The 18,446-nt window shown below is 45.5% G+C and overlaps 2 protein-coding genes across 4 annotated transcripts; both read left to right on the top strand.

Annotated features, from left to right (window-relative positions):
• The first annotated feature begins 471 nt into the window (after nt 1-471).
• On the top strand, nt 472-10,035 carry znf628 (zinc finger protein 628). 2 transcript variants are annotated; one of them, XM_049583568.1, is made up of 9 exons: nt 472-596; nt 1,019-1,583; nt 1,877-1,949; nt 3,035-3,973; nt 5,469-5,639; nt 5,774-6,107; nt 6,484-6,638; nt 7,302-7,544; nt 7,646-10,035. In XM_049583568.1, the coding sequence occupies exons 2-9, from the start codon at nt 1,198-1,200 to the stop codon at nt 9,689-9,691; spliced, it is 4,347 nt and encodes a 1,448-aa protein (XP_049439525.1). In that variant the 5' UTR covers nt 472-596; nt 1,019-1,197; the 3' UTR covers nt 9,692-10,035. The 2 variants fall into 2 exon arrangements, with proteins under 2 accessions (XP_049439525.1, XP_049439524.1); XM_049583567.1 differs by having other exon boundaries at nt 476-1,583.
• A 2,078-nt stretch (nt 10,036-12,113) lies between these two features.
• nat14 (N-acetyltransferase 14 (GCN5-related, putative)) lies at nt 12,114-16,195 on the top strand. 2 transcript variants are annotated; one of them, XM_049584821.1, is made up of 4 exons: nt 12,114-12,323; nt 13,288-13,446; nt 13,535-13,840; nt 13,920-16,195. In XM_049584821.1, exons 2-4 carry the CDS (start codon nt 13,366-13,368, stop codon nt 14,358-14,360), a joined length of 828 nt encoding a protein of 275 aa, XP_049440778.1. In that variant the 5' UTR covers nt 12,114-12,323; nt 13,288-13,365; the 3' UTR covers nt 14,361-16,195. The 2 variants fall into 2 exon arrangements, with proteins under 2 accessions (XP_049440778.1, XP_049440779.1); XM_049584822.1 differs by lacking the exon at nt 12,114-12,323 and adding an exon at nt 12,424-12,498.
• Nucleotides 16,196-18,446: the final 2,251 nt, after the last annotated feature.

The following is an 18,446-nucleotide window of genomic DNA, read 5'->3' as shown; positions in this document are numbered from 1 at the left end:
ATCTGGATGTAACACCTTTATCACCACCATTTTTGATTAGTAACTGCCATTTAATAACATATTTTTTCTCAGTAAGTCCAGCTTATTACAATTACCTACATTTATTTTGTCATTTAATTAAATACAGGCTATTTACTTACCCCCAAACACTGCCAGCCTGCGGTTTAAACTGTGACAGATGGTAGTTTGGGCAGACACACACCGCTACTACATTACCCAGAAGTCTGTGCGTCAGAGTTAGACTAGAACGGATACATATTAGTTTTGAATACATTTTTAAAAAATATTTTTGAAGGTAGAGAAGTGTAAAAACGACACTGGTAAGTAATTTCCGTCAAATTTGGACGTTAAAAATATTTTAAAGACAAATTTTAAGACGTCAATCTGTCTGTTGAAGCCCTCAACCAATGGGAGTAGCGCGTCTATTGTAGCAGGCAGCCAATCGCAGTCGCCGTTCTTAGAAGGCGGCATCGGGTGGAGAACTGCTGTTAGTCTGCGCTGTGTTTATTGTTAAGGTTGTGTGGATTAGCACTGCGGTACCCAGTTCCTTTTCATAATATCAACATTATAGCTTTAAGATGAGTTAAAGATGTCCGGTGAGTACCGCTACAGCCTGTATTCATGCACATCCTTATCGAGCAGTTTAACGACGCTATTCCGCACTGACGGAGGCTAGATTAGCTTTAAATGAAGGCCAGTAGCTGTTTGTGTTGATACTGTGAAAACTGATATTGTGTCTGCAGGTTGTCTGTCGGCTTGCACAGCTGACCGGTTACAGTAAGATACAGTTGTACAGTAGCTTGGTGTGTAACCTAGCTGTAGCCACTGTGTGTGTATTGCTAGCAGGCACCGCACTGCGGGGACAGACAGAAACGGACTGACTGCCAGAGGAAAGACAGCAGGGAGGGGGGACGAGCCTCAGACAGAGAGGGAGGGCGGGGGTGGAATTTAAAGGGGGCACGCTCACCAGGAGTTACCAAGTTATAACACTATTTATTTCCATTTCACTTTATGTCAGAGCTGTCCTGAGCTGTCTACTTTGGGATGACAGCTGGTGTTTCCAGTGGCTGACAGGGAAAGAATTTATGAAAGAAAACATGAATGAAGGAAAGGTGAAAGAAAAAACCATGATCCTGCACCAAAACTGATCCAGCTGCCAAGGTAACACCCTCATCTGCTACCCAGCTTGCTCTGGTGATGGCTAACTCAGTGGCCTTAGTGGTCCAAGCAGAACTCTTACCGCCTCAGTCCACCGCCTCCCTCTCTCCCTTCCCGTCCCTTCTTGGTTCGGGAGAGGATGGCGAGGACGAGAGGGACAGAGGGGAGCTGGTGGAGGGGCATAAGGAGGTAGTAGAGGGTGGGGAGGAGGTGGTTCTGGACATGGTGACGTCGTCCGTGTCGGGCCCGCCTCAGCAGCCCGAGCAGTCGGACCATCCCTTCCAGTGTATGGACTGTGGGAAGAGCTTCAGGTGGTCGTCCAGGCTGACCCACCACCAGCGGAGTCACAACAATGAGAGACCGTACCGCTGCACCCTCTGCCCCAAGGCCTTCAAGGGCTCCTCTGCTCTGCTCTACCACCAACGGTACCCATAACACCATCCTCTTTACTACGCTTATAACTGTAACACTCTAACAATAGTGTCCTGAAGCTGTTAATACTTAATGTATTGAAGTGAATGGGAGAATGGGAATGTAGTGTGCGGACTATATCTAAAATCCATAATCCATACCTTTAATAAGAACAGCTGGTGCCAGTCTGTACAGCATATCAAAGCAGAAAGTGCTGTAATGTATTTCTATATCATGTGTCACACCTGTGATAACATATATATCATCAATGGTGCTGTCTTTCTGAATTGTTACTTTCCTTTCGCAGGTCTCACTCAGGGGAGAAGCCTTACAAATGTCAGGACTGTGGCAAAGCCTTCAAGCGCTCCTCTCTGCTCCAGGTGAGATGTCAAACAAAGTCATTGCGTAAACAAGGGAGACGTGTCTGGGATGAACAAATACTCAGGGAGTGTTTGTTGTTTGTCAGAGGAGCAAGGTGGCTGGGGTGTGACTCTCTGAGCTACAAATGTTTTTCCTTGAGCCTCCCTGAGTGACTTGAGGAAAAAACACAGTCCTCCTTCCCCCATCAATAACCATATTTTTTCTGTTTACACCAAATATACAGCAAGGAGGGAGGGAGAGTCATCACTAAAAGAAACAGCTAATTTATTATGCAAAATGCGAATCCTCCTTTCAAATTGCATCATCGCACAAGCTGTCTGTGCACTTCAGCAGAATATGGGTGCATGACAGCCACCTGTCATTAGTCCTACCAAACAAAACCAACATTTAATAAGCTTACAAAGGCACATACACTTACATCATAGCGCACACACCACAGGCATTAGCAACATGTGTATAACGACCATTTTTCAGAATAAATCTTAGCGTAACACACACAACTGTGGCAGCAGCAGCCAGAATAATATCAGTAACTGGGCACGGCATCCATTATAATATTTTATCCTATCCTTTTATTGTATTCTTTGCTGATTGAAGTTGAAAACAAAATCCTAGAGTTAAAAAGGAACCCTTGATTTTTCTCTATTGAGACATGTATGATGAAGTGATTCTGATTAAATATCACTATTTTAAGCTTAGATTTAGTTATGTTACCTGGTGTAAGCGTTCATTGCTCATGATTAGTTCAGGGAAAGCTGGAAATTTGAAAATCTGACAATGTATTCTGTTTTTACAGTTTCTTGTCATGATAAACTGTGTAATTTTTAACAATTTTTAAAGAAAAAAAAAAGTTTTTCAAACCCACCAGCAAGTTTTGGGGTTCATATGGTTTTTAAAATGAATAAAAAAAGGTGGATTTCCCTCCTGTAAGCCAAAATAAAAAAATATTAGTCCCTCCACAGTCACTAAAAAATGATTTGACATGCCTTCCCTCTTTTGCACCACCCCTCCCCTGTTATAAATAACAAACAGTCCCTTATGAACCAGCAAGAGATTTCACATCTCCATCTCTCTCTATCTCCAGGTCCATCAGAGCGTCCACACTGGAGTGCGTACCTTTTTGTGCCCCTATTGCCCTCTGACCTTTAAATGGAGCTCTCATTACCAGTATCACCTGCGCCAGCATACTGGAGAGTGTCCGTACCCCTGTGACACTTGCCCCAAGGCCTTTAAGAACTCAAGCAGTCTGCGGCGACATAAGAATGTCCACCTTGGTCTCAAGCCTTACACCTGCTCGGTCTGTAACAAATCCTTCACTCAGTCCACCAACCTGAGGCAGCACATGAGGATACACACAGGTGAGAGGCCGTACATCTGTGGCGAGTGTGGGCGGAGCTTCACACACTCGTCCAACCTGGCCCTGCACAAGAACTCACACTCCAACCTCAACGCAGGAGGGAAGGAAGGGAAGAGGGGGGAAGAAGCAAGGAAGGGAAATGAGGTCGTGGAGGTGGTGGTGGGCACAGAGGAAGTGACATCGTCCATGTTGACGGAGATGGTGGGATTTGTGAGCCAGGAGGGGAGCGATGGAGTGGGAGTGGGGATGGAAGAAGTGTTCCTGTCGACCACCTCGTCCGGGCAGAATCAAAGCCTTCTCCCCCAGCTCACCCTCACCTCTTCTGGGGAGGATGTGTGTACGTCGAGGGCCATCGGGACAGAGGTTCACCTGAGCACAGACACCGGGGCCAGTGTGCTGCTGTACAGCTGTGGCAGCTGCACCCACACCTTTGCCACACGGACAGAGCTAGAGGAGCACCAGTCCATCCACATGGCTCCAGCGGGACATGGGGCCGGTGCAGAGGCGGGGCCTGGGGCAACAATGGAGGTTGGGGACGGGCTGGTGGGAGCTGGTCACCTGCTGGCTGATTTTGAGGAGGTGGTGGAGACGACCACAGTGGCTGAAAATGGACACACAACAGAGGTGCTTCTAGGACTGACGGAGGGAGCAGATGGCAGCAACACAGTGAGTGATTCGATCAAATAGATTAATGTGAGAAGAGAAGAATAAAACCTCTCCACCATGAAAGCAAAGTAGTGTTGTCACAATAGTGGAATTTCAAACTTTGATACAATACCTTGAAATTTATCGATACCACAGCGAAAAACTGACACTGACAACAGCAACTTTTCTTGGTTAGTAGCAGAGAACAGCAGAATGACTTCAGGAAACATTAACAATAATTGAAAAACTTTTTTACAAGTTAAAATTACAAGTTACAAGATAAAACAAAAAGTGCTGCTAAAGCATATATGCAACTGGAGCGAATAAGACGAATGACGAGAAGACAGTGCTAGAAGTTAGAGAATGGAGGTGGGGCTATGGAGGCACTGCAGCAGTGTTAATGTCAACCTGCTTTTTGAGAGAAGACAATGAGAAAGTAGTATCGATAGTGTCATTATTGCTGAACATGAGAAATCTAAATCAGGTCATGGAGGGTTGTATGTATGAATCACAGCCCACATCTTGGATTTGTTAAGCAATTCAAGTTGGTCAGGTGTTTTGCTCATTGACAGCTGTCTCCCTTGGTTCGAGGAACAATTAGACAATTATAAGTTAGTTGATGGGATGGAAAATTACAATAAAGATCGGCATATTCATTTGATTAATGTGACAAGCCAACGTATCCTTATACACCAGTTTGTATGATATCTAACGAATTAGCGCCCCACAAATGGCGTTGTCAAGTTACGTACTTAACATAAGGTTACATACTTAACGTAAAGTTACGTAGGTTAAGTTTGGGAAAATAAAATTCCGTAGGTAAGGTTTAGGGAAGTAAAGTCACTTGGGTTCAATTCAAAAAAGTGAAGTTATGTAAAAGTAAAATTACTTGGTTGAACATGGGACACGAACACCGGCCACCTGGGTGAAAGTCCTGTGTTGTTTGACCTATCCACCACCCCAGCATGCCTCCTCGCAAGAACTTTTGCCCTTTATACTACTTCCTTCTTTACTCATGTCAGCGCATTGGTCACAAGATTGCAGCCTTCCCAACTGGCTCATAATTACGTGTCGTTATATATTAATTCTGGCGCATTACTTCTCGTAGGTAATGTACGAACAGTGTATGAGAACATCCTGGACAAACTAATGCTCCTTGCGACAGCTACTGCAGCTCTGTGTGTACTGAAAACCACGTTAGCATGATGGATACACCACTTGCCAATGAGTGGTTTAGGGAAAACAACACATCATAAACACGTCATAAACACGTCAGGCTAAATAAACAGTCAAACACAATGGCAGGTCACAGACTAAGTTGTATGATATCCAGTGTATTGACTGTTTGTAATGTGGTATGGAAAAGACTGACCATGCTCTTTAAGGTCAAGACAAACACACAGTTGTCCTCATAATTCAATTGATCTAAAAATACCCGCCCGCCCTCTGAAGTGTTTGTGTTTGATCTGAAGATATGTGTTATTTATATGTATTACTTCCTTTGGTTTGTCCTCAGAATGTGGGCACCACCCAGGCCCAGTTTGACCTGCTGCAGAGCTTCACCGAGGTGACTCAGAGCTCCGAGACCGTTCAGCCAGAGGCCAGAACCACATGGGCAGGGCTGTCATGTGGCTACTGCAATAAGACCTTCAAGACCAGTGGTGGCCTCAATAGACATGTGTCACTGGTGAGAATCACTGTTGTAATTGCTCCTCTGCAAACACTGTATGCAAATTCCAGCACTGAGGATGATGTATTGCATTTGGATGTATTAATCTTAAAATAATCTTTGCTTCCTGTGTTCCCCTTTTGTTTGTCCAGATGCACTCTCTCTCATCACAGTCCCGCTCCCAGTTCAGCTGCTCCGCCTGCGACCGCTCCTTCCCCCTTCTCTCCTCACTCCTCACCCACCAACACTCCCACACGCCCGAGCAACGTCTCCTGGCTGAAGCAGAGGCCGAGATAGTGTGCCCTCCTTCCCTTTCCCTGTCGCTCCCCCTCCCCTCCTCTCCCAGCCAGGCTGACAAGCAGCAGGAAGGCCAGAGGGAGATCCACGTCGATATCATCGCCGTCGGTGAGGAGCAGGAGGAGCAACCGGCAAAACCGACCAAAGCCCCCAAAAAGACGGGAGCGAGCAAGAGCACTCCTGCAGGAGGTAAAGACATTTTTCATAGCAGAGCAGAAACAAAACATGGATGGAGACAGTGGAGATTTGACTATACAATAGGGAGTGTGAGCCAGGCCATCTGTTCATGTGTTTTGGAATAATGTGCTCTCCTCCTGCACTGCAATTGTCTTAATGCAAAGCTAGCCAGGAGAAATCAAATTGGTCGTTTAAATATTTATTGCAACCAGGTAGCTTGATTTTATCTTTCTTTTCCCTCAAAATAATTGAATGCTTCAAAGGCCATTCTTCACTGTGATAATTACTATAATGGTTGCTCGACTTCTAACAGTTTTAACTGTATCATGTGTAATTTTTAGTTTTAATTGTAACAAATGTGACCCTCTTTTCCCACACTTTGATACAGAGAGGCCATACCGCTGCTCAGAGTGCGGAAAAGCCTTCAAAGGTTCATCAGGCCTGAAGTACCACATGAGGGATCACACTGGGGAAAGGCCCTACCGCTGCACCGAGTGTGGAAAGAGCTTCAAGAGGTCGTCTCTGCTTTCAATCCATCAGAGGGTACGGTTCTGTTTGCAAGAAATGTACACACACAAGTTATGTTTTCCAAATGATTCATCAAATTTTATCATTTATGTCACCGTATAATTTAAGATTTCTCTAGTTAACAGCGACTGCAGCTGTCTCGTTTGGTTCACACACTCGCAGATGAATGAAATCTGCAACAGACAAATCCAAAAAGCAATAAAAAATCCCTTCAAAGCAGTAACACACTCTGTAGTTAAAACTTTATGTGACTAAGCGGCTGTTTTTCAGAACACTTGGGTTGTAACAGTTCATTGCATCGTTCACACATTTTGATGTTTGCTGGTGACCACTCTGAGGCTGCACTGAGGTCTTATGGGGGAGGAAAAACATAAAATGGGAACAATGGGAATGGTGCATTCCTAATTGTTACCACTACAATGAACGATTGTCCAGCAGACACTTAGGCTGCGTTCACATTAAAAGCAAATGTGGCTAAAATCCAATTTTTTGCCCTCATGTGACACAGAACTGATTTTTTTCAGAGTAGCGTGGACACAAAAATCCAATTTTTAGCCAATCAGATCTGAGCTGCGTTCATATGTCGTCCTAATAATTGTAACCTTTTTAGGAGTTTGTACAGTAAACATGATAGATCACTAAAAAAAACCTTTTTTTCTCCACTTTGACTTCACCCAGGTACACACAGGTGTTCGGGCCTTCCAGTGCCCTCACTGCCCTCTCACCTTCAAATGGAGCTCTCACTATCAGTACCACCTGCGGCAGCACACAGGCGAGAGGCCGTACGTGTGTAAGGAGTGTGGCAAGTCTTTCAAGAACACCAGCTGCCTGCGTAGACACAGTCAGATGCACTCTGGACTGCGACCTCATACCTGCTCCATCTGCTCAAAGTCTTTCTCCCAGACATCAAACCTCAAACAGGTGAGCACAGCCGGTACACACCTAGCTATGACCTCATGTTTGGATAGATCTGCTTTTATCTCATCAACTGTTTTCTCTGTGTCTTCTTTGTCTGTGAGCAGCATGAACGCACCCATTCTGGTGAGAGACCCTTTCAGTGCACACACTGCAATAAAAGCTTTACACACTCCTCCAACCTCCAGCTCCACCTGCGCACACACTCCTCAAGCAAGGACTTCAAATGCCCGTACTGTGCTAAGGAGTTCGTCATGCACTCCTACCTGCAGAGGCACATCCGCACCCATGGCAGTGGGGTTCCCCTGCCCTGTCCCGGTGGTGGAGGTAAAGATGGAGTTGCTGTGAAAGCCAGTGTTGGGGGAGTAACAACTACCACTACCCTGCTCAACCCCATCACCTTGGAAACCTCAGGAAACCATGGCAGCCTGATTGTGTCCCAGCCAACACTTAACATCCCCCCCAACACCTCCCAGAACTACTTTATGATTCAGACAGCCAGCGGCCTGCAGCTCATTCCTCTGTCATCCCCCGCACCAGCCCCTCCTCCTCCTCCTCCTCCTCCTCCACCACCACCACCTCCGTCTCAGCCCCAGAACTTCCTCCTTCTACAGTGCCCCTCCAACAACGGCAACCAGTCCAGCTTGATTCTCGTCCCCGCGGCAAACAACCCTCCACCAGCTCCGGAGCCTCAGACCCTCCCCGTGCTTCAGACTATCCAAGCTCTCCAGCCCGTCCTTAACCAAACACAGACTCAGATATCCCAGTTTCCGACCATATCACAGCAACAACAGCAGACCAGGTTTATAATCACCAACAATAATAATGCAAACACTCCTGTTGCCACGCCAACACGCACTCTCTCAGCCAACTCCCTTCTGACCAAGCCCATATTGGGGAAAAGCACACGAACTGCTCGGGGCAGACGAGGACGCAAACCAAAAGCTACTCTTCAGAAGTGTGCAGCGGCTCCTGTCAGTCAGACTGCAGGTGGAGCTCCGTTGGTAACAAACTGTAATGTGACGAGTGTCTCACAGACTGTTACTGCTGCCAACACCACAGAGTCATCATCTGTATCCACAGTGTCACATTCTCCCTTGTCAACATCTTGCACTGCTGTCCCAATTCTCTCATCCTCCACCACTGTAGCCCCCACAGTGGACACCTCAGGACCGCCATCGACTGTTACCATGGTTACACCAGCTACCACAGTAACCACAGCATCTGTTTCTTCTCCTGTCTCCGCTGCTCTGGAACAGAAACCCAATGCCACAGTGGGGCAAATAAGGACAGAGGAGAGCATGACGGGGAAACAATTTGTGTTATGTTTTGATAATGAAGGACAGGCCAAGGAGGGGATGAATATGGAGGAGCATGGGCAGTCATACGTGTTACAGTTTGAAGGGGACGCATCAGGAGAGGCTGTGCATGGAGGGATGGGTGGGGAGGGGAAATCACTTGTGTTGCAGTTCAAGACAGATGGTCAAGGTGAAGGAGCAAAGGGTGGAGATAAGGGAGGGATGATGTCACTTTTGCGTGACTGGGGTGGAGAGAAGCAAGGGGAGAGAGAGTCAGGAGAGGAGGGTGGCCAGGGAGAGTCTTACGTCCTACATTTTCACACTGAGGCACAGGACAGTGGTCCATCCAGTGCTACCTTCAGCCAAGGGCAGGACACCAGCCTGCAGCTTTCCTGCACCCCTACCCAAAGTTTGGTGCCACTTGACGGGCAGGAGGTCGTGTTTGAACTAGGGGGTGAGACCAAGATGGAGCAGGAAGCTGAGGAGGGTATGCAGATGATAGCACTGATAGAACGTGAAGGGGGGATGATGGGGGAAGAAGGGGCAGGTTGCAATGCTGCAGGCGGGAGGGTTGCTGAGGGTGGAGGAGCCATGGAGGGCATATTTCAGCTGGGAAACGGAGAGGAGATTGTCATAATCGAGGTGAGCACCAGTAGCTTAAGAGAAGGAAGGATGGAGAGAGGAGGGGATGGAGAGATCTCGAGTAGTGAGGCAAAATATGAAAGCGTAACAGCTGAGGCCAATGAAAAGTCTCTAAAGGAACACAGCTCAGCAGCAGAGGCGCAGACATCAGCTGAGGACACAATAAAAAATGGACCTATAACTAACTCTAAAGAGATGCAGTTCTCTAATTAAAAACCAGTGTGCATGTTTCAGAAGAAGAAAGTGTGTGTGCGAGTGAATGCCTCACTGTTTGTGGGCTTGGTGTGTTAGCACTTTAGAGTTCTCCAGGAGCTGATGGGGAACATGCAGTTAGATGAGTACTGTGTTGTAATCCCATGGTGCCACATACTAGAAATGTTATACATTCAAATAGGCTGTACATGGACCTTGGAATATTCCTAAATATATTAGTTTAAATGATACTGTCATTGGCAGTTTGTTTAATAAGAAAATAAGTTTTTTGTGAATAAATGTTGTACATGGCCCAATTTCTTCACAATGTTAATAGTAAATAGTAGTTAATTATTAATAAATCTGTCAATACCTTTCATCATTTGCCTTTTATCGCTTTCTTGTAGTTTGTCCTTTTTCTTTTTAAAGGGGAGCAACGCCCATTTCCAAAATCTATACGTCATTCCTGTGGTCTAAAGGCCCAGACACATCACACCAACAACAATCAAGGAACTAGTGGCAATGAAGGCCGACTGTTGCTTCACCCCACGTTGCTTGTGTCTCGGCCAAAAAGTTGCACTTGAGCACACCACACAGATTACAGCCAACAGCCAACTAGGACATGCATTCTATGCCTGCATGAGAGGAAATAACTCCATACCATCAGGCGGCAGTAGTCTGTTTTCATCATTCAAAAAGGGTAACAGGAAGAACAGGACGGATATGAGATGCTAGTTAGCCAGTCAGCACATAAACAATCCGGTGTTGAAAGAGCAAAGGATGTTTACCGTGTGCTAGCAAATGATAACACAAACAACTATGGACTGTTTCTGCAAAAGAACTAAATGGTTTCTAACAGTGGTTCCCAATTGGTCCAGCCACGCGATCCAGATTTGTCCTTAGTCATTAGTTCAAGGTGAACACAGCTTAATATATTTAGCGCCATACTTGAGATTGGCCATGTTGTCAAGCTAGTTTGCTGTCTCTGTCAAGCACCTGTCTGTTGGTCACTCATTGTGCAGAAGGAAACAGCTCTTCAAAATACAAACTTTGTGCCGGAAATTCAATGTACTTGAAAATAAATTGTGTTTAATACAAACTTGACACGCTAGCCACTTGTGGTCCATTCAGAATGGACCCGTGACCCACCAGTTGGGAACCACCGGTTTATGACATAATCTTAGCTAATGCAACAAGTCTGTTTCAATCTCATCCTATGGACTTTAGCCGCTTGTTTACTTTCCTCACTTCCATTTCTTTTCTTGTGCACTGAGCTGAGCTGCCTATCAAAATGACACCCACCATCGTCTCTGATGCCGTTAAAAAACTGACAAGGGCCAACTAGGGCATCGGATGCTCACTGACAGTTGACAGTGACCAATGGCCGACCATCAGCTTGGTGTGTGAGGACCTTAAGACAGTCCAAAAAGAGCTTAAACAAATTTGTGATGTCATCAAGTGTAAAGTCTGGAGCTGCTCCACAGACAATGAAATGAGAAAGATGTTCTATGACAGTGAGAGCACCCAGGGGAATGTTCTGTGTATATCTTCCTGAGACCCTGTATCTTCATAAGATGACATCACATTTTGGGTTTACTGACCTGTTGTCCTCATTCATTGACACGTTTTTGTGCCATTTAGTGGTAGTTAGAGCACAATACACTAATCCATGTAAAAACAAGATGGCAGCCATCCCTGCCAAGTCAGTCTGCAGCCGATCCTGACACAAAAGGGACAAGATTTAAAACCTGATCACATTATATGGTTGAAACTTGTTTATTTATTATTAATAATGTTTGTAGTTTAATATGGCAACAAGTTTGACCAATTTTAGCAACATTAACAAGCCAAGACGCTAATTAGGAAGTACTCATTTGAGGACGTTAGGACTTAATTGTTGTTGATAATGTTGAGTTTTTTTTAATTTTGTTTAGTTTTTTTGGGTACTATTGATCCCAAACAGGTAGGAGAAATTAAAAATGCATACCAAACAAAAGTTCAGCCCTCAAATTCAATTCAATTCCTTTTATTGTCATTGTAAATGAATACAATGATATTCAACGTGGAACTCATTTAAGAATAATAAATAAATTATAAAGGAGGGGATAAATGTCATTCATTCATACTTTAAACACAAACAGCACACAGTCTCCTATTCTCACATCAGTCTCCTATTCATTGTCTGTGGAGCCGCTCTATATTTTATACTTGATGACATCACTCGCTGGAGACTTCTCAAGTTTCTGGCTTTAAAAGAGAGAGTAGCTCATGTTCACAAATATTGCCTGAACTTTCTTAGACCATAGAAACAACACACTATAATTCTTAATTCAGGTGGTGTTCCCCTTTAAATGAAGCACACAAAGGTCACTGCATTTGCTGTTTACGCTGCTACGCTGCGTTCGCCATTCACGTATCCTTTGCGCAGTGCGGATTGCACATACGCAAATGGCGTAGATAGCCACATTGAAAACGAGCAACGGGACATAAAACAGAGTACGTCTGTGTTCTGAATCTCTCCTTCCCGTAAAAACCACTCCGGTCCGGTCATTCAATCAAACGTGCCAACCCTGCTCGGTTGCTCCACAACAAACCGATCCACGCTGAGTGTTTTCACCATTTTCAGTTTAATTTCTGCAGCGTGGCGGAAAAGGTAAGCGCAACCGGGGCTCAGATCAGGAGCAGGGGGGGTCTAAGTGTGTCAGCACGTCTTAATAACCATATAAGGATCTGAACAAGGGCTCTTTGCGACTGTACCTTTGGATGATCGCCGTTAACCGTGCAGATGAAAGCTAGGATGGCGTGCATTGTTCAGGCACAGACTGATGGTGACACATGCATGCTACAAATCCTCCATAATCTCCATCTGTCTTTGTTGTTTTGGAGCCAGCGTGGGTGTGAGGTTACAGTGCAACTGCAGGCTCACTGAAGGCGAAGTCTAGTGCATTGCATAATGTGGACACTGGAGATATATTGACCCATTTAAACTGCAAGATGACACAATGTATTTTGCACAGTTCTGCATGAAACAAGCCTTAAACTGTTCAGCTCTTTCATTTTAAATGCATGCCTTGACTTTTGCAGTACTTAATTGTATATTTTTTCCCTTGTTATGTTTATTGGCAATACACCAGATTCTGATTCTGAGTAAGGTCTCCAACAGTATCAATTATCTGCACTGATTTGGTATCAAACATCCCAAAGTTGCGTCCCACTGTCTCCTGTTTTCCCCAAATTACAACCTTTTCCTTTCGCTGTTAGAGGCCTGTAGAGAGATTTGTTTGAGGACCCGCTGTGAGCCAATTGGGGTGGGCTGCAGGGATTTACCAGAGCATTTTGTGCACCGGGCACTCAGGCTCCTTGGCATCAGAGGGCTGCAGGAGAAGAAAGCCACCAGAAACATCAGTAAGGCTGCAGAAAAAGCCTCAAGATGCGTGCTGCTTGGACACAAGCCAGGGATTGATCACCCCCAGCTGGGTCGCCCAGGTGAGGGTGTCTGATGTTCAATGACCCGAGACACCCTATGACCCTGGGTTCATCACTGATGATGTGTCCAAGCCCCACCATCTAGGTGTTTTAGATAACTTCTAAATGTTTCTTTAAATGTGTGTTTACAGGGTCCCTGTGCACACTGTGTGGATGTGCGTAGAAGCAGCGGTGCAGCAGTCCTGCTGTTGAGAGCATAAAGCCTAAATATGGTGAGGCTGGAGCTGGATCAGGTGGTGATGAGGAGGATGAAGGAGGACGACATAGAGATAGTCAAAGCCCTCATCAAGGTTTGTATATATATAGATTTTAGATTAGCTGCTTTCATCATGGTGGGAATTTACTGATTGCTTTTTTTTTTTGCCTGTGTCTCTCCAGGAGGGCTGCGAGGGCACAGAAAACCGTCTCATCCTCCACATCCTCACTCGTCCGCTCTGCCTCTTCATCTTGGCTGTCTTCTCCTCGATCTTGCGCTGCCTTGTTCATTCCTTCATCCTGGCCCTCGCTATTCCTGTCTTCCTGCTAATTATCTTTCTCAAGATCACCATGCCGCGGTCCACAGGGGTCCTGGGCAGCAGCCGTCCCTCTTGGGACTATGTGGGTAGCAGTTACAGAGGGACAGAGGAGGAAACGCTGCAGAATCCCTACTGTAGGATCAGTGGCAAGACACCAGGGTCTAAAAAGGTTAGTCTGCAGGTTTGAAAGTCGTTTTGGGTAGTTGTCATTTAATTCAAAGTCAAATAATCTTACGTCTTTTACACAGCCAAGACGCAGAATCACACCCAAAGACAAAGAATTGTCAACAGAGAACATCACTCCAGAGAGGGAGCAGGAAGCAGGCCAGGTCTGGGTGGCAGAGTGCGACGGTGAGATAATCGGCTGCGTCTTCAGAGAAAGCGAGAAGCGAGCAGGCATCAGGAGGATCTGCAGGGTGGTGACGGGTTGCTGGTACCGCAGGGAGGGTCTCGGCCGACTGCTCGTCCAGAGCCTGGAGCAGAGGGAGAGGGAGGCTGGCGCACACAGAGTGTATGCACACGTCCCCTACCCCTCCAAAGTTGGGGAGGCCTTTTTCAGGAAGCTGGGCTATCGGCAATTAGGGGAGGAGACTGATGAAGAAGAATATGATAAAGAGAGGAAGATGGAGACTCCAGAGAGAGGCTTTCTTGGACACCCTCTCACTAAAGTGTTTTACAAGGACTTGTGATTGAGAGATGTGGACTCTTGGAGAGGAAGAAGTGGCTAAGGTGAAGAAGCCATAACGTATAACTGTGGAAAGTGTCATTGCTGCAGTGTGTTTGGATGTTTGATAATTAATTGAATATTTGTGTTATTTATGCCAATATTTATTTACTCTATGTGTTCTGTTCTGTTTGTTTTAAAGCTGGGGTAGGCTGATTAATTTTGGTATCATTGGACAAAAATCTTATAATAAACTTTGAGCATGTTGTCATTAAAGTGGACTGAGAGAGCAATAGACTTCTGCTTTAGAAAATCTAGCATCTGAGCGGGGACTCTAGACAGTCAAAGGTCATTTCAGAGAGAGGGCGTTCCTATTGGCTGTTCTACAAATGCAGATGGACGTGCATGTCCCTTTGGTGAAACCCTGATTCAATGGCAGAGAATCCTGCTGAGAAAGTTGCTATTCCAGCATTAGCAACTACAGTTTCTGCAAAGCAACCAAAAAAGTGAGACAAACTTATCAGAAAGAGTCAGACAATAAATGTAATAAGACATTTCAAGATAATATTTAACACAGAATATGAGCATGCAGATTAACAGATTATTTGTGCGCCTTAAGATTTAACAGAAGTTTTTGGCGCTTGGACACCAGAGGGAGATATTTTGCGATTGAGGGACATGTGAGCGGCAGCAGGATAAAACGTCCCTTATGGAGTCCAGACACTAGTGGCGGTGGTGGCTGCTGACTCTGAGGCTGCTGACTGCTCAGGCATATGAGGCTGATGAATCTGTAGTAAAGACTAGGTGGTGATGGGGAGGTGGAGGGCGCGCATGACGGCAGCAAGAAAGAACTACGGCAGAGAAAGAACCATATTTAAAATGAGGAGCAATGAGAAAGACTGACAGAGAAGGTGTGTCGCTGTGCTATTGGTTGACTTTGAATCAGCTGATGATTCAACTGACCTACCCAGACAATGACACCGAGAAACAGTGAGCAAGCAAGCATGCATGGAAGGAGTGAAAGAAACTTACAGCCTCCGCATGAAAAGTATTGTCTTCTTGACTGAACTTTAACTAGAGCTTCATATGTCAGTATCTGCAGAGCATTTCAAAGACTGTGAGAAAACGGTGCTTATAAGTTTAGCCTTCTGCTAACTGGAGCCAAAGGCTCACGGCAGCGGCTTCCTGTTCACGTTTATGTAGCTAACGTTAGAGCCTTGAATCACAACATGTCCGCCACCTCACTACCCCCGCTATAGACCACCTTGCTGGTGGGAAAACGGGCAACAACTCCAGAGAAGGACCTCCAGTCTGTGGCAACGGTATCTTTAATTCAGCCATTGAAAAACTCTAGCTCCATGACTCCCAGCCAGATCAACAAACTTTCTGTTGCTGCTGTTACAGAGGTCAGACGTGCCACTGCAGCTGGGCACCAGCCAGCTTTGACACCAGGCTAAATCTGGCTGAATTTGAGCCACTTAAGCCACGGACTGAAGATCTGTCTCCTGAGCTGTTGCCCACTCTCCTCCCAAAGAAGCAGTCCACAGCAGCATTGAGTGTTGCTGTGAGACTGTGGGGCGGCTAGCGAGCTAATTCTTGTCTTATTTGTGGTCTAACGAATGCTGAGAAAGAGAGTGGGGGAAGGAGGGGCTGAGTGAATGAGATGCAGCAACTGTATTTGAAATAAGTTTATTTTGTTTACTTTTTTGCCAGATTTCTGCCTACCCCAGCTTAAAGTATAGTGTTTACCTTTTCATCCTATAAGGTACCATATCTCTATACTCTTAAAACAAATGGTTATTTCTTATTTATCAATTCAAAGTTGACGCCATGAAGCCACAGTCGTGTTGTTTTCATCATCATTTATAATTAAATAAAATATTTATGTAAAACGTGTTTCCTAACTGTGTGTCTGTGTGGTTCTTTTTTCTTACAAACTGATAAACAGTCAATTTATGGCTGTGTGAGAGAGACAAGTTGCACGTGTTTGTTTGTGTGTGAAACCTTACAGATGTGTAGGAGGATGTACAGTTACTGTATAGGAAGTATGAGTGGTTGATATGAATGTGCAGAATTTATGCGCTTTTATCTCTCTGCACTCCTTTGTCGCTCAGTCAGTATGTGGGTCCATGAGTCTGCAGAAAAGAGTGCTCGCTCCCTTTTCTTCAGCTTTGTTCTTTTCTCTCTTTTTTTTTTTGGTTTTCTTTGTTATATTAATAGTAATGGTAGTATGTGTAGGTTAATTAAATATGTTAGGGCTTCACTTTGGATTGTGGTAACACCAATAAATTTGGATAGTAGTTTTTTTTTGCAAACTCATTTGCATTGCAGATTTAAACAGCACATTAAATACAGTATATGCCTTTAGTGTATTCTGACTCAAAAGTGTGTGGTTTGCAGGTGACTGGCAGTTTATGTGACTAAGTGGAGAGGTGCACACAGCCCCAGTCTGAGGCTAACCTTTATATGGTTAGCAGCTCTCACGCTCACATTGCGCATCTACCTCCTGCTAACCTCAGGCCATGTCAGTATAGCATCAATGTGCCACAGATAAACACCACAGGATGTTTGTACAAAGTTAATGTGTGGGGGGAAGGAGGCATATCTCACCTGATGTGTAGACAAATATAGGCCTTTACTGCAAACTCGATCATGCGAGCTGTAGTGGAAAATCACTGTCCTTTAATTAACTTTGATGAAAAAGCTGAGACACCCAGAAACATAACAGTGTTGTTACATGCATGAGTAAGTGTGTGTGGTCGGGTCATTTTAACTGTGTCAAAGCTGTATTTTTACTTGCGCCACTTCTTGGTCATCGTCAGGTTTGTTTCTTCATGACTGTCAAAGAGCAGACACCTGTTAGCTGGGCCTCTACCCGCCCGATCTGTAGCTATTATTGTTGTCAGGAAACAGATGTGAGTTCACACACTGGAAAGAAAGTCTGTTTGTGACTGTGGTCATGTGCGTCTGCACGGTATGGCTGTGTGTGAGTGAGCGTGCGCGTGTGCAGGGTGTGGGCGGGTGGGTTTTGGAAAGTATGACTTGGCATTTCCTACACCCGGTTTCTGCCCCTGACTATGGGTTAAATGCACAGCCGTGTCTGGCCATACTGTACTACTCCACCACACACACACACACACATACACACACACACACACACATCCGAGGGGTGGTAGTGCGCGAGAGCGTTCATGTGTGACTGTGAGATGACCTTGGTCAACTGTGGTCAAACCCAGAGAGCTGGGTGGGAAGTGGTTACATATAGTTTGGCATTTGATCAGCCTCTTGAAGTCGGGAAAAGACACATGCACACAAGATCAAATGTGCAGAGGCATTAGGCTTAGTGCACTGTCAGAGTAATGCAATATGATGTGAGGTCGCTCCGAGCATGCAGACACACATACACATGAATCACTTTAAATTTTGGGGCACCACACAATCATAGGATAAATTAGATAAATTTGTTCCAGATGATGTATAACATATAGACTGTGTTAATGACATGCTCATACAGATGGCTAACACACACACATGCGCACATACACACACAGATGAGCTCCAAAAACAGCCACCCTGGGAAACGGTGAATTCCCCAAACCACAGAGTGCATGAGAGGGTGAGGGGAGTCATGGGAAAGCAGGATGCCTGCATGCAGTGCCACTGAGAGAGCAGACTGCGCCAGAGCTAAAACAGACAGAGCAAAGAAAAGACGAGAGCAAAATAATACACATCCTGATTTGGCGAGGACGGATGACAGCATCTGATGCTTCAAAGGCTCATGAGTGAGATTTATCCACACGCTGTGGTCGGTCAGCTGGCCGGCCGCTTTAGCAAACACGTAGGGTGAGGGAGGTCGATTACAGTTCTGCTCCCAGCCTGACACAGTTTGGGAAAACCCAGATCAGAGGACGGAGTAGGTGTCTGGGAACGCCTAAGGCTCCGCCAAATCTTGGGGCCCTCAGGAGGTGGGGAGAGTAAGCTAGGTGGAAAGGCTGAATAGCAGGAGGGGTCTGTGGTGAACCCGCTGTGGATCAAGGTGAGAAGGTATCTGGAAGTTTTTACTTAATGATCTGGGAAAACTAAAGCGGAGCGGCCAGACTGGATGAGTCTC

This window comes from Epinephelus fuscoguttatus, linkage group LG8 (assembly GCF_011397635.1).
Source record: "Epinephelus fuscoguttatus linkage group LG8, E.fuscoguttatus.final_Chr_v1".
NCBI lineage: Eukaryota > Metazoa > Chordata > Actinopteri > Perciformes > Serranidae > Epinephelus > Epinephelus fuscoguttatus.
This window is presented reverse-complemented; position numbering and strand designations above follow the sequence as displayed.